This window comes from Hypanus sabinus, chromosome 17 (assembly GCF_030144855.1).
Source record: "Hypanus sabinus isolate sHypSab1 chromosome 17, sHypSab1.hap1, whole genome shotgun sequence".
In the NCBI taxonomy this organism is placed as follows: Eukaryota; Metazoa; Chordata; class Chondrichthyes; order Myliobatiformes; family Dasyatidae; genus Hypanus; species Hypanus sabinus.
Window position 1 is genome coordinate 35,845,191 of NC_082722.1, and position 16,496 is coordinate 35,861,686.

The window sequence follows — 16,496 nt, forward strand, 5'->3', positions numbered from 1 at the left end:
GGATTGAACATCCATGGTAAAAATGAAGCAGTCGGGGCCGGGGAATTGGAAGTTATTGAAGAGGTGAAGAGCATGGAATGTATCCTGGATGTAGGTGGGGAGAGTCTGAACTATGGGGGATAAAATGGAGTCCAAGTAGGCAGACACAAGTTCGATGGGGCAGGAGCAGGCTGAAACTATGGGTCTACCAGGACAGTCAGGCTTGTGGATCTTGGGGAGGAAGTAAAACCGAGCTGTGCGGGGTGTGGGAATTATAAGTTTTTTGGCTGAGGGAGGAAGGTGTCCGGAGTTGATGAGGGTGGAGATGGTGCGGGAGACAGTGGATTGATGTTTTTTGGTGGGGTCCTGTGGTAGGGGTAAGTAGGGGGAGGTGTCGGAGAGCTGCCGTTTGGCCTCAGTGAGGTAGAGGTCTGTCCGCCAGACAACTACGGCACCACCTTTGTCTGCAGGTCTGATGGTGAGGTTGGGGTTAGTGTGGAGAGAGCAGAGGGCAGTGGGATTGAGGTTAGAATAGGAGAGAGGAGTGGTGAAGTTGAGACGGTTGATGTCTCGGCGACAGTTAGAGATGAAAAGGTCGAGAGCAGGTAGAAGGCCTGATGGGGTTGTCCAGGAGGAGGAGGAGCATAGAAGCCTGGAGAATGGATCATGACTGGGGGGAGGGGGGGGAATCCTTATTAAAGTAGTAGGCTCGAAGACGTAGATGGCGGAAGAAGGGTTCAGCATCATGGTGGGCACGGAACTCACTGAGGTAGGGGCGGAAGGGGACAAAAGTGAGGCCCTTACTGAGGACAGGGCGTTCTGCCTCAGATAGGGGAAGGTCAGGGGGGATGGTGAAGACATGGCAAGGGTTGGGACTGGGGTTAAGGGAGGGTGAGGACTGGGAAGTCTCAGGGGGAGGAGGGGTGTTGGGATGTTCAGGGAGAGCGGGCAGAGGGGAGGGTGAGGGATCGGAGGGATCCTGCAAGTCTGCTGGAGTTGTCTATTGCATCCGGTGCTCCCGGTGCGGCCTCCTCTTCATTGGCGTGACCCGATGCGGATTGGGGGACCGCTTCGTTGAGCACCTCCGCTCCGTCCGTCACAACAGACAGGATCTCCCGTTTGCCACCCACTTCAACTCTGCTTCACATTCTCATTTATGTATGTCCATACATGGCCATGATGAGGCCAAACTCAGGTTGGAGGAGCAACACCTCATCTACCGTCTGGGTAGCCTCCAGCCTGGTGGTATGAACATTGAATTCTCCAATTTCTGGTAATTCCCTCTGTGGTGAACTACGTGTGCCTGTCTGGACACGCCCCCTGCTGACTGCTCCTGTGGCTCCTCCCACAGGCCCCTGTATAAAGGTGATCTGAGGCCTGATCCTCAGCCTCAGTCTCCAGGACGTAGTATGATGGTCACTCACTCCTGGTTCCTTCTTCTAGTCAATAAAAGCCGATATCTCGCCTTACGTCTCAGAGTGAGTTGTTGATGGTGCATCACCCTCCCCCTCCCCCTTCCCCTATCCTAGGTCCCTCTCTGCCTCTCTCTCCTTTCAACTTTCTGCTCCTTTATCTCTACAGTTCTTTCATGCTTATCCCCTCCCCCCTTTATATTTCCTCTGATTGGTTTTCCACCTGGCGCCTCTAGCCCTTCCCCCTCCCCTATCTCTATTACTGGGCTTCGGCCCTCTCCTCCCCCCCATTCCTGATGAAGGGTCTCGATCCGAAACGTTGGCTACTCTTTTCTCACGGATGCTGCCTGACCTGCTGAGTTCTTCCAGCATTGTGTACGTATTCTTTGATCCACAGCAACTGCGGTTGTATTTTTGTGTTTTGTGGTCCTTTTTCATGCTCTTTTGTCTGTGATGCCGGAAAGCTAAGTCGATGTTGATATCTTCCATGAGGGCAGAGTCAACTTCTGTCTACGCACTTTTGCACGGCATCCTCGACAGAGAATCTGGTGTTGTGAAAAATTTGCTGGGAATATATTCAATGTCAAAATAGTATTGCATGAGCCTCGTTCTGAATCTTTGCAGATGTGGTGGTAAGACATTCAAGTGTTTCAAGCCGACGAAACTGACAAGTGGCTTGTGGTCTGTTTCAAGTAGGAAGTTAGTGCCTATCAAGTAGCAGTTGAAGTGTTCACAAGCCCACACAAGAGACAGCATCATCTCCTTTTTGATTTGGGCGTGATGCTCTTCAGTATCAGTGCTCTTGATGCATTGGGTAGATGGAGCTCGTCAGCCTGGGAAGGCAGTCCATCTAAGAGAGGGAAAACTGATTTCAAACCTCCTCTGCCTTGTGGCCATACCCACTCATAGGAAAGGCTTCGGGAGTAAACCCTGAGGACAAATCTGGAGCTGGGGTCCCTAAGGCAGTCCGACGTTGCCTTCAACCTCGTTCTGACAACTCTTGCGAAGTTGCTGGTGCCAAGCCCTTGCCCTTCCCTTGGACAACATCGGTGGTGTGGAGAGGGGAGACTTGCTGCTTGGGCAACTGCCAGTCTTCCATACAACCTTGCCCAGGCACAGATCCATGGTCTCATGAGACTAACGGATCCATCATCTTGATGTATATACCACTGATTTCCATACACCACTGCAGTATTGCATGAACACTCCCCCAGGCCAAAGGAAGAGGCATCTGCTTTGTTCAGATCAAAGAATGCCAGTGTTGTGGGAGAGGTGAGCTTTGCTTTAAGTGATGAGAATCATTTCTTCTGTGGTGTATCCCAGTTCCAAACATTTCTCTGAGAGAGGAGGTCGCATCATGGCTTTGATTTTTCTGCCAAATCTGGAATGAATTTTCCCAGCTTTACCATGAATTGTTTACCATGCCAAGGAAACAGTGGATCCTTTATACGTTCATAGGTTATTCCATGTTCCAAAACACCCACCAGTTTGTATGAGACTGGTTGCACTCCCTCTGAGGACAGCTGGTGACCTAAGAACTTCACATCCAACTTGTACATCCACATTTCTTTTAGTTCAGGATGATTCCAGTCTGTTTCAGTTTCTCCAAGGCAGCTTCCACTCTTTTGTCATGTTTCTCACTTGAGCCTCCGAAGAGGACTGTGGCAGATGACTCCTTCCAGTCCCTCTAAAATTTGCTTCATCCTTGTTTGAAAGAGTTCAGGGGCTGATGAGATATCTGAGGGGAATCACTTGAAGGCATAGCACCCATATGGTGTGATAAAGCTTGTGAGCTTCTGTGACTCAGGAGCTAAATGGATCTGCTAGAACGCTGAGATGGCATCTAGTTTGGTCCCTGCTCTATGTTTCGCTTGTCTGTTTTGTTTGAGCTGAGCTTTACTCTCCCATCTTTCTGTAGTCTTTCTGACTGCACCTTGTTTCCTCTCATATATCATGCTTTGCTTTCCTGTGAAATATTTGAATTTGTCCTGCACTTTGTACTCCTTTTTCTGTCAGTCCTAATCCACCCATGCTATAATCTGCTTTGTCATCCATGCAGTATATCAGTGTGCTTACTCGATGCTCTTCAGAAGCCAAACTGAGACTACTTACAATCCTAAATCCGTTAGTGTCTCAGCCATTTCTCAAAGTCCCCTGGTTTAAAGGAATCAAATGTCTCGGAGGGCTTTACTCGTGAATAGCTGTAGGTACTCCAGCAATTTGCTCTATTTTCCTGTTTGTTTGTTTAATTATTATTTTATTTATTTAGACTACAATAGTCTTCTCTCCAAGAGAATTTGACTGACTTCTCTGCTGCATCTGTGTCTCTGTGTACTTCTCCAGCCTAGTGGCCCACAGATTATGAGAATCAGTTCAGGAGGTTGGTGTGTCGGGTGCACAGGGCCAATGAATGTTGGGAGAAGAGTCAGGTGGGAGTCATGGTGTGTACGCGATGAATTAAGGCAATGGGACCCAGGCCTGTGAGTGAGCAATAAGCTAATGTTTAACTGATTTAAGTGCAGGTCAAGATTGGAAAGGTTTGGTGGGTGTATCCAGAGATACCGGCCATGTGATAGATGCACTGCCACCTGGCTGGTCGGAGGACACACCACATGCCAATCAACATTTGGTCCCTCCCAACTAATCAATGCGCACCAAAATTATTGGTCACCTTAATTGGATTATCTCACCCAGCCCCGTGCTTTAAAAGGTGAGACTTGGCCTTGGCTAGCTCTCTCTTACAGACCACCACATTAGAGGTAAGTGCATTGATTTATGCTTGGGAAGGTCTATCGTTTGTCCTGGTAAGGGAGCCGCAGCTATCCGAGGTCAAGGGGGATAGCTGTTGTAGTGCTTTTCCCTTGTTCTTTGTTTGTGTAACTGTACCCTGTCCCCACACCGCTTCCTGTGTATTGTAGTTGCTTGTGTTGACCCAACTTCCCCTTGTAAATAAATTCCTTATTATTAAAACTGTGTGTGTCCAGGCCTCTACTGTTGAGACTCAAAGAACCAGTTATTTTCCATCACAACAGTGGGGTACGGGCTGAATCAGGGCCCAGGTCCGAGAGTGCGGAATAAGCCAAGGCTCGGCGGAATTAAGCACCAGGCCATACTGAGAAGGTCAGGGTTTTGAGGCCAGAGACAATGGATGGGCCTGGATTCAGCTTGCTGCTTGGTGAGATTTTCTGATTGGCTGAACTGAGATCATGAGACATAGGAGCAGAATTAGGCCATTCAGCCCATTATGTCTGCTCTGCCATTTCATCATGGCTGATCCTGAATCCCATTCAACCCCATACACCTGCTCTCTCACCATATCCCTTGATGCCCCGACCAATCAGGAATCTATCAACTTCTGCTTTGGATATCCCCATGGGCTTGGCCTCTACTGCAGTTTGTGGCAGAGCGTTCCACAAATTCTCTAGTCTTTGGCTTAAAAAAATTCCTCATTACTTCTGTTCTAAACAGTCGCCTCTCAATTTTGAGATTGTGCCCTCTAGTTCTGGATACCCCACCAGAGGAAACATCCTCTCCACATCCACCTTATCTTGTCCTTCAGTCGATTTCAAAGAGATCCCCATGCGTTCTTCTAAATTCCAGTAAGTACAGGCCCAAAGTTGCTAAATGCTCCTTTTATGTTAACCCCTTTGTTCCCAGAATCATCCTCATGAACCTCCTTTGGGCTTTCTCCAATGTCGATTCATCCTGTCTGAGATAAGGGACCTAAAACTCTTGACAATACTCCAAGTGTGGCCTGAGTAGTGTCTTATAAAGCTTCAGCGTTACCTCCTTATTTTTCTATTCTATTCCCCTTGAAATAGATGCCAACTTGGCATTTGCCTTTTTGTTTACCACAGACTTGACCTGTGAATTAAACTTCTGGGTCTTGCACGAGGACTGCTAAATCCCTTTGCACCTCTGAAGTTTGAATTTTCTCCTCAGTTAGATAAGTCTGCACCAATGTTCCTTTTTCCAAAATCCATTATAATACTTTTCCCAATGCTGTATTCCATCTGCCACTCTTTTGCCTATTCTTCCAATTTGTCTGTCCCAGTGCAATCACATTGCTTTCTCAGCACTACCTACCCCTCCACCCATCTTTCTATCATCTGCAGACTTCGCCACAAAGCCATTAATTCCATTATCCAAATCTTTGACAAGTAGTGGTCCCAATTCTGACCCTTGAGCAACACCACTAGTCATTGGCTGCCAAGCAGAAAAGGCCCCCTTTATTCCCACTCGCTGCCTCCTGACAGTCATTCCTCCATCTATACCAGTATATTTCCTTTAACACCACAGGATTTTATCTTCTTAAGCAGCCTCTCGTGAGGCACCTTTTCAAATGCCTTCTGAAAATCTAAGTAAATGACATCCACTGCCTCTCCTTTGTTCACACTACTTGTTACTTCCTTGAAGAATTCTATCAGATTTAGAATCCTAACAGATGTTGAGACTGTGGCCTGCAACTAACGAGCTCCTGGATTGGCTGTGCCTGGTTTTGTGGCTGTTAACTCAGTTCTGCATGTTATTGTTTGCATTACTTGTTCTTTTTGTTGCACATTGGGTGTTTAACGGTTGTCTTTCTTAATGGGTTTTATTAGGTTTTTTGTTTTGTAGTTGCCTGTTAAGGAGACAGATCTCAAGGTTGAATATAGTACACGTACTTTGATAATAAATGTACTTCGAACATTGAAAAAGGAGGTGAATAGCAGGTATAGGCAAGCAGCAACAAATGAGATACTTGAGGGGTATAAGAAACACAAGAGAACACTTGGAGAAGGAAATCAGGAGGCCTAATAGAGGACACGAGGTTGGTTTAGCAGATAAGATGAAGGAGACTCCTAACGGCTTCTATAGTTATAGTAAGGGACAAAATTGGCCCTCTGGAAGACCAGAATGGTAATCTATGTGTAGAGCTGAAATAGATGGGGGAGGACTTAAATGGATTTTCTTTTTCATCTTGTATTTACTTGGGAGGTGGGCACAATCTACAGATGTGAGGCAAAGCAGCAGTGAGGTCATAAACCCATACAGAGAAGAGAAGAGGAGGCAAATTGGGGCGGATAAGTCCTCAGGGCCTGATAATGTTCCCTCAGACTTTGTAGGAGGCTAGGGCAGAAATTTCAGGGGCCCTAGCAGAGATACTAAAACATCCATAGCCATTGGTAAAGTTCCTGAGGACTGAAGGATAGCTAATGTTGTTCAGTTGCTTAAGAAAGGCCCTAAGAATAAGTCAGGATATTGTAGGCTAGTGAGCCTGACGTCAGTAGTGGGAATGTTATTGTAAGGTATTCTATGGGACGGAATATATAAGTATTTTGATAGACAGGGAATAGTCAACATCGATTTATTTGTGCTAAGCTGTGTCTAACGAATCTTTGAGTTTTTCGAGGAAGTTACCAGAAAATCTGATAAGGCAAGACAGTGGTTCTCTACGTAGATTTTTGCTAGGCCTTTGACAAGGTCCTGCATGGGAAGTTGGTCAAGAATATTCAATCGATTGGCTTTTAAGAAGAGTTAGTAATGTGAATTAGACAGTGGGTTCGTGGAAGAAGCCAGAAAGTGGGAGTAGATGGTTGCTTTGACTGGAGACCAGTGACTACTGGTGTGCCGCAGTGATCAGTGGTGGGTCTGTTGCTGTTTGTCATCTATATCAATGATCTGGATGATAATGTGGTTTACTGGATCAACGTTTGCTGATGACACCAAGATTAGGGATGTAGTAAACAGCAAGGGAGACTATCAAAACTTGCAGCGGGATCTGGACCAGTAGGAAAAATGGCAGATGGAATTTAATGGAGACAAGTGTGAGTGTTGCACTTTGTGAGGACCAATCAGGGTAGGTCTTACATAGTGAGCAGTAGGGTACTGAGGAGAGCAGTCGAACAAAGGGATTTGGGAATACAGGTCCATAATTCCTTGAAAGTGGTGTCACAACTAGATAAGAAAGCTTTTGACACATTGGCCTTCATCGATCAAAGTATTGAGTACAGGAGTTTGGCTGTTATGTTATAGTCACTGATGAGGCCTAATTTGGAGTATTGTGTGCAGTTTTGGTCACCAACCTACAGGAAAGATGTAGATAGGATTGAAAGAGTACAGAGAAAATTTACAAATGTGCAGCTGGGACTGGAGGACCTGAGTTATGAGGGAAGATTGACTAGGTTAGAACTTGATTCCCAAGAATGTGTAAGATTGAGGGGACATTTAATAGAGTATAAAAATTATTAGGGAGAAAAGATAAGGTGCATACAAGGAGGGTTTTTCTGCTAAGGTTGGGTGAGAATGCTACTAAAGGTTACAGATCAAGGGTGAAAGGTGAAATGTTAAGTAGAACATGAGGGGAAAATTCTTTACTCATAGGGCAGTAAGAGTGTGGAATGAGCTGCCAGCACAAGTGGTGGATGTGATTTTGATTTCTACATTTAATAGAAGTTTGGATAGGTCCATGCTTGGGAGGGGTATTTTGGGTTATGGTCCAGATGCCGCTCAATAGAACTAGGCAGTTTAAATGGCTTGGCATGTACTAGATGGGCCAAAGGGTCTGTTCCTGTGCTGTAATTTTCTGTGTCTCTAGTACATGAATGGGAAGGGTATAGAGGACTATGGTATGGGTGCAAGTTGTTGGGACTAGGCAGATTAAAGGTTCAGCATGGGCTGAAGGGCTTGCTTTTGTGCTGTAATGTTCCATAACACTATGATTTCATCCAACACAGGCTTTGACTTGCATAGTCCTGGAGAGACAAGTAACAGTTTCTGCATGTGGATCTAAAGACAAACTGCTGGAAGGGTCAAGCAGCATCCATGGAGGCAAGCCAATGGTCAATGTTTTGGGTAGAGACCCAACATTAGGACTGATGGGGGATGAGGAAGATGGCCTGTACATAGAATTGAAAGGGAAGGGTGAGAGAAGCCATTTGATGATGTTGGGCAAAGAACCTGATGACGAAATTGGAGAGGAATTCTGAACCAAGGGAGAAGAAAACATGTTTCAATCCTTCCTCCTCCATTACATAGAAACTCACAAGCATCTCCTCCATTTCCCATGTTTCTTTAATGCCTTTCCTCCCAGAGAAATTAAGAGTTCCTGGGGTCCTTGCCTTTCATCCCACTGGCCTTACTCAGATATTATTCTTTACCAGTTCTACTCGTCCAGTGGAATCTCACCACTAACCCCATCTTCCCTTCTCCTTCTCTATATCACTGCTCACATACACACACTTTCTCCAGGGACCATTCTGTCCCTGGTCTCTCACACTGGCAATCCCCCTTACAAGTGTAGAAAGTGCAACATTTCACCTGCTCCAGCCAGGGACCAAAACAACTCTTCCAGGTGCGGGCTAGTTTCATGTGCACCTTCTCCTACCTGGTCTGTTATAATGGTGCTTGCAATGTGGCTCCCTCTACATTAATGAGATTGAGCATGGTCCAGGCAACCGTTTTGCAGGAACACCTGCATTCCATTGCAATAGTTAGCTTCTGATTGCCTGCTGTATCAACTCCCTTTCCCATTCTCACATCTGTCCTCTGGATTTAACCTCACCACAGCAGCAGGGAAGGAAAAGTAGAACAGCACCCCTTCAGCTTTAGTAGCTTATAAGCTAATCATATAAACAGGTAATTTTCCATTTTCTGGTAACATCCTCTCACCAGTCCAACTGTACCTCTTTGTTTATCCTTTCTATCCCTCCCTTATTACCTGGTTCCATTTAAAGACATCAAGAGACAGACCAAATAGCCTATGTCTGTGATTTGTGTTGCTCACAACAGTTCAGAAACAAGTTTATTATCACTGATATGTCATGAAATTTGTTGTTTTACAGCAGCAATATAGTGCAATACATAAAATACTATAAATTACAATAAGCTATATACAAAACAAGTAGTGCAAAAAAAGAGCAAGTATAGTAAGGATTCATGGGTTCATTGTTGAGAGATCTTTTGGAGAGGAAGAACCTGTTCCTAAAACGTTGAGCATGTGCTTGAGTGTCTTCAGGCTCCTGTACAACTCATCTGATGGTAATAATGAGAAGAGTCCATGTCCTCGATGGTGGTGGTTCTTAATGATGGATGCCCCTTTTTGAGGCATCACTGTTTGAAGATGTCCTCGATAGTGGCAAGGCTAGTGCTCATAATGGAACTGGCTTTCAACTTTCTGCAGCTTTTTCTGATTCTGTGCAATGGACCCTCCATATTAAATGGTGGTATGCAACCAGTTAGAATAATCTCCATGGTACATTTGTAGATATTTACTAGTGTCTTTGGGGACATACCAAATCTCCTCAAACTCCTAATGAAATATAGCCACAGATATGCCTTCTTTGTAATTGCATTAATATGCTTGGCCCAGGATAGATCTTCTGTGATAGTGACACCCAGGAACTTGAAACTGCTCATTCTTTGTACTGCTGACCCTTCAGTGAAGATTGCTATGTATTCTCTCAACTTCCCCTTCCAGAAGTCCACAATCATTTCCTTGGTCTTATTGATATTGAGTGCAAGGTTGTAGTTACAAGGTGCTCCTTTCCTCTAATAGCCTAGAGATTATCCTTGGGTTATATAAGCAGCTGGTGCACATTACAAGTCCTGGTTATGCAACCACTGATGCCAGACACATAATCTCTGAAGAGTATTGATAATGGCTGGGGCCACCTGTCTTATAAATACATTGCCCAGAAGGCGGCACTGGAAAACCATTTTAGTGGAAAAATTTGGCAAGAACAATCATGGTCAAAGACCATGAACAAATGAATATGTTAATGGAAAGGAAAACAGACAAAAATCACACCTTGATGACTGAGTTCTAATACAAAGAGAAAACATGAGTTGATTTCTATATTGACTCTGAGAGGCTGCAATGTGCACAAATGAAAGAGCAGGTGTTGTTCCTCAGAATTATGTTGGGTCTTGTAACATTGCAGAAAACCACTGAGTAAGTTGGTGAAATAAAGTACCTCAGGGTCACCACTGCTGTTGGAATGCAGGACTTTCACATGAGTATATTAATGATTATATTTTCTGCTCACTACTCCAGTAAATGAGGAATTAAATCTTTATTCTTATGCCTCAAAGTTCGGAGCACAGTCGTTGATGGATCCTTCTTCCATCTACCTAAACATCCTATTTATGATACCTGCAGTTTGGATCAAATGTGGCAAAATGGTAATTAGCACTTTGCTGGCAAGAACCTGATTTGTCCATGTTTGAATGGTGAAGCAAGCCTGTGGTACTGAAAGAAGTGGATGGCATGTTCCTCATCAACAACCACAATGAGAACATCTACCAGGGTTTGGTGGGGGAACAGATCCTATTGTTGCAACCTAAAATGGTTGAGTATTTCTTCTGGCCTTCAAATTCTCTTGAAGAAGAGCTCTTGTATTAGGAGACAAGTTTCGACCATCTGTATATGGTAACCAAACCAACAGTTACTATTTATGGTGTTTTCCCTCATACTGGAATTAAGATGTAATAAGGATGCTGCGATCGTTGCAGTGGGTCTTTCCATTTGACATGATGGCTTTCTTTCCTGACGCAGTGTAGCTTCTGATCAAGATGCCACTTTCTTCTTTGGCCTTTAAGATAGTAGATTGCAGTTTCATGTCTTGCACTTATTGTCAATCCTGACAAAAACTGAGGGTGTAATTGTGTTGAAAAATAATCTAGTGGCCAGGAAGGGAACTGAGCAGATGTAGCATTTGGGGTACTAGCAGTCCAGTGCAGGTCACATCCATAAATTAAATGTATCTGACCTGAATCTATCCCAAAATCTATAAAATTACACTAAGTGGCTTCTCACTTAAAGCATCCCATATGGAAAAAGAACAATTGAAACATGGTTGTCAATATGCAATACAGTTTAAGCCTTCAGGTTGTATATTGGGAGAAATCTACCTTGAAGCAATAGAATTTCATTTTGCACTGTTCATTACCCCACATACAGGGAACTCCACCACATCACAGGAACATAGCTACACACATCAAGAATAATTTCTAAAGTATTGGCCTTGCAAAAGTACAAAAAATTGATTTAGATAGCCACTGGGCAGGTGGACAACGAAATCTTACACAATTAGGTTGTAGACTCTTAAACATATGTGTTGAAGGATGACAGGCTTGATGGAATTAACTGTTTGCCCATGGTATAGAGGAATAAATAATAAATTTTAGGCATTTGCGCAACTGTACAAAAATACTTATGAAATACATTTGAAATCACATTGTTTTATCATACACATCCATGTAGTAACTCGTTATCCCCATAAACAACTGCTGCAAAGTTTCCCCCCACAGCCCACCCTTTTTCACATTTCCAGTTACTGAAAAGATGTACTATTCCTTCAATTAAAGTTTTTCACATTTTAAATGAGCATACACAAACATACAGCATGGGTAGTCAAAGAATAGGTTTAATAAAAATAATTAAACTTCCATTTGCTCTATAGAACTTCATAGAAAGTAATTCAATAAATTACAAATGACTTAAGACTCATTGTACTACAGAAAGCCAATTCAGACTACACAGAATACAACCTGCAAGTACTGCAATTGTCCAAAATAAAAACAGACTTAATCATCAAGCCTCCAGCAATGTAATTAAATACATGGTCAGAGCAGCTACCAAAGTGTGACTTACATAACTAACTATACACATATTCAATTTACCAACTCATCACTGATCCTGTTAATGGCAGCAAATATTAGTGTAATCCTTTTTGTGTTTGCTCATGTTGACTGAAACGACATCAGTCACTGATTGTTGTCGTCTCCTATAACTTTACTTCTGTGGATAATCTTTTGTATTAAAATAGGACCAATATGTCAAATCATTGAACACAACTGTTGAGTCAGTTTCTCCTTTAAAAAATGGAAATTAAATCTAAACTGGAGGCAAAAGGAGACAGTGTGTCATTTTACATTTGTATTTGAAAGCTATGGTCTATCGGATCTCACCACTGTAAGAATGAAATGGCAAAAAATACTTTTAGTTGCTAGACCTCGGAAAGACGTTTATATACAGTAATGCTTCATTTCAGACAGGAGCAATTCAGTATATAAAGAAAACAGCACATTATAACTTAGTTTAATGCTGCCTGTGATTTAGCATTACAAAATTACTGTTCAAATGTCTTTTTAAGTATTCTCACTCAGTCTGCATACTTTTTAAAGCTGTAGTATCCTTTCAGGTGGCATGTACAAATTATATTTGAAAAATCTAAATACTATCTCACATATTACAGTCTAAAGGATTGATGTGAATATTAAAATTGCAAATTCCTTTGTAATAATTATCAATTGATTTAAAACTGGATTCTTGCAACTATCTGGTAAAATATGCAATTCACTCTTTAGCACACCCATCTGTCAAAATCTTATCTTAGTCTATATAAAATCTTACACAGTTTAGAATGGAAGTGAGTGGGGTATATAACAATACCAATTTATTTGTGAAGATTTGCAACATAAACACCCCTCCCATTTCATCAATGAAATATGATAATATCTGATAAATACTGTACAAATCATACAATATGTTAATCAAGTAACCCAGAAGAGCAAGGTCCAAATTCATTTGTTTTGGTACTGACCCATCCATTCCTCTTGCACATGCACTCATTTAAAATGAAGTTACACACCTTATAGGAACATACCCTACAGCAAAATTGCGGCTTGCACTGAGTTTTTTGATAGGTGTGAATAAGATTGGTCTCTGAAAAGACATTTTTTTAAAAAAGTGGGATATAACAGCTTTAAAAACAAAATGACTGCATATTAAACCACTCTTTGTAAACTCTAAGTACATTTCTAACTGCAAAACCAATATAAATTTTCAATACTGCAAACAGCTTAATTGCCTTTGCTTCTAGCATATGGGTACTTGTGCATATAACACTGCTTTACACGATTTAATACCAGCTTTTGATAATGATTTTTCCAGTCACATTAATGACTTCAAAGATGGAAACCTTGTGTTCAATTAAAATGACTGTGCATTTATGTTAGTGTAATAAATTGAACTGTACAGACAATTCACAAGCAAAGAAATGTACAGATAATGGAGCTCTATTCTACTAGTTCTATTGCCCTGGTGAGCTTTTTGCATCAGGAGACATTTACTTAATTCTCAAAAGCAGTATTGGATGCTCAACCTAAAGCAGCCTTTTTCTCCCACTGTAAATTGATGTATGATGCTGGTAAATTATAGTTGCTGGGGATCTATATTTAATTGTACTGCGCATACACACACCCTTTATTAATAAAAGATGGCATGGTTCCCATGGAAGAATGACAATGTGTGTCAAACATAATTTCACTGCAGTGGAAACTATTTCATTTTCAGTACAGTGAACCAATACACTGTTCTGCAGTGATATTAAACACTGAAAACTGTAGAATAAAAGCTTCACCTCCTCATCTACTTTTATTTGAAAAACACAGTGCTTCCTATACTGACTTACGGCACGAATGCTTTGTGTTAATTTACCAGACAGCTCCTCGTATATCCACAAAGAGAAAGTTAAATAACGTTATCGGGACCAAAGTATCCTTTTTGGACAATTCCTATTTCTGTTGTCTATATATTGAGACACCAACCAATCATTCCTTTGAAATGAATGACGAGGCAGAATATACTACACATATCAGTTTGACTTCCCGTGATACCTTGCCCCCTTTTAATTGTTAAAAGAACACATGCAAGGTGAAAGCACTCACTACAACCAGCTACATAATGTAATAAATGCCACATTTTGCAAAACTGCGAACAAAGCAAGTATTATAGAAATTACTTCTTTAAACCATCTAAACTAGCACAGCTGAGGTAATAAATAAATAGCCAATTTTATGGCTAATTGGGAAAACAAATCTTCCAAGTAACTCAGAAGTGTACCTGAATCTTTAAAACTGACAGTGCATCACAACACTTAGCAATAAAATGTGAACTTCCATTTTGACTGTTGCCATGTTGCATTATCAAGGTGTATATTCTACAGTTTTAATGACATTCATTAGCTGCCAGGGTTATTGCTGTGTCTCCTGCAGTTTGATCTGTGTACTGAAATGAGTGTCAAGGTCTTTGTGGGTTTATATACAGTAACTTAATACGATATGCATAAAGGTACTTTCATTTTCCCTAGTTCACACCAAATATATTAAATATACGGCTCTCCTGGTGCATATTTCTTTTATTTAAAATTAATCCCCTAAAAAAATTAACAACTAGCGCTGTGATGCTTCAGTGTGTTACAACTGAGCGCACACTTGGGTTCTGTTAGCCTCCAAAAGAACTTTACATGCAAGGTACCTTTAAATATTTGTACCTTTTAAATAGATATTAAACCCCTTTCAGTTAATTACAGATGATTTTTTTCCCTCAAATCATCACTGGGTTTATTTACAAATGAGCCATTAATATGACCAGGATGAAGCTGTTCCAGTGTAAGATTAAATATATATTTTCAAGTTCAGTCTTCTTCACTGGACCCTGAATCATCTGGCTGAGTTGCATTGTCACTGGTAGATGAAGATGCTGCTTTTTCAGATACATCATCTCCACTGTTTTCATGTGAAGAATTGTGTTCTGCTCCCTCTTGATGCTCTACAGTTTCTCTTGTAGGTTTGGACATGGCTATTTCTGAATTTTTATTAGTCTGCACATCAAACATATTGGTCTGTGGGAATCCTGGGATTGGTATGTTAAGGCCTGGAGAGAGTAGAATGCCCGGATAAAGCATGCTCGACAACAACAGTGGATTAATAGCCAAAGGATTGCTGGCTGTTGCTGAGGCAGAAGCACTTGTGGTTGGTGTCAGCTTCTTAGGAGAGGAAGTAGCAGAATTTGACACAGATAGTTCACTACATACATCCAGATTTGGTTTCTCTGTCCTTTCATTTGTCCCATCTGTTGGTCTAGGGGAGTCCATGGTGCTACTTCCCTTCTTGTCCTCTGGAGCAGCTTCCGAGGGTTTGTTTAACAACCCTCCCATTCCAAACCCCGCCATGTTAGAAAGCATCATAGGGAACACTGAAGCCAGTGATTTAGTTTCTCCTCCTGCAGAGGGAAGGCCTGGTGGGAATCCCATTAATCCCGCTGTCAGTTGGAAAGATTGTAAGCTTTGGAGATTCTGCTGCAAGCTTTGGAGGCTGTTTAAGTCCATTCCAGCAAGAAGTCCATTGGAGATCAAAGGGTTGACTGTCATTGCAGCAGCAGCTGCAGCCGCAGCTTTGGTGAGCTCACTTTTTGGACGTCTGCCTCTTCGACTCACCTCCTCTCGGACAACAGGTCCAGTAAGGATGCGATCAAACATGTTTGCTGGTAAAAATCCCTAGGGAAAGAAAATTCTCAGTGTTACTATCTCTGTTTCTACGCAATACATCATAAGTCAAGACAGAGGAGTTAAAATGTCACAGCCGCAGATGCAAGTTTTTTGCTTTCTTCCTGTTCTGGAGATAACAACTCCTTACTGAGAACATGACTTGGGCCAAAAACTCATTTTCAATTTTGTGGTGGTCATTCAAGCTGGGGATGTCATACAAAATTTGACAGGATATAGAGGTTAAAGATCAGGACTGGAATCTCTCCCAGCAGCTAATTGTTGGAACATCACCCTCAAATTAGATAATTAAACTGTTAAGCATCCTGCAGTTAGACTTCAACCTAACCATATAGGCATTGAGGCGCAAAGGCATATTTATGGGGTTAGGTTATACAGCAGCCATGATTTCTTCTGGAACAACCTTTAGTGGCTAAAATAGCTGTTCTTCTTCCTCTGTGTATCAGCTAGATTCCACATTTACCAACCACCCAGTTTCTAATACCTGTCCAAATCAAAAACAAAGTTTTATTTTTGCATTTTACTCTTTCTAATTGGATCTTATACATTAGATATTGATCATTGTGTTCAAGTTGCTTGGCTATATATGGCATAAATGCCACAACTATTTTATCACTTATAACCATTTTGTTACGTTTTTGGTCATGGAAGTCTAACCTACAAAAACAAGCAGCTCTACACACCTGTTAGGTGCATGCTTTTCATGCATCCCTTCCCATTCAACGGGTCGTTAATTAAACTCTGTCAGAATATTACTGTCATCTGTCCTTATTCA

The 16,496-nt window shown here is 42.1% G+C and overlaps 1 protein-coding gene across 13 annotated transcripts in view; it reads right to left on the reverse strand.

Annotated features, from left to right (window-relative positions):
• Positions 1–11,779: 11,779 nt before the first annotated feature.
• The window catches only part of chd9 (chromodomain helicase DNA binding protein 9), a 269,727-nt gene continuing 265,010 nt past the window's right edge, over positions 11,780–16,496 (reverse strand). For all 13 annotated transcript variants that reach the window (XM_059992850.1, XM_059992857.1, XM_059992852.1 and 10 more), the window contains one exon: positions 11,780–15,712. In XM_059992850.1, the coding sequence (XP_059848833.1) occupies positions 14,852–15,712 (861 nt within the window). In that variant the 3' untranslated portion in view covers positions 11,780–14,851. The remainder of the gene's footprint in view (positions 15,713–16,496) is intronic.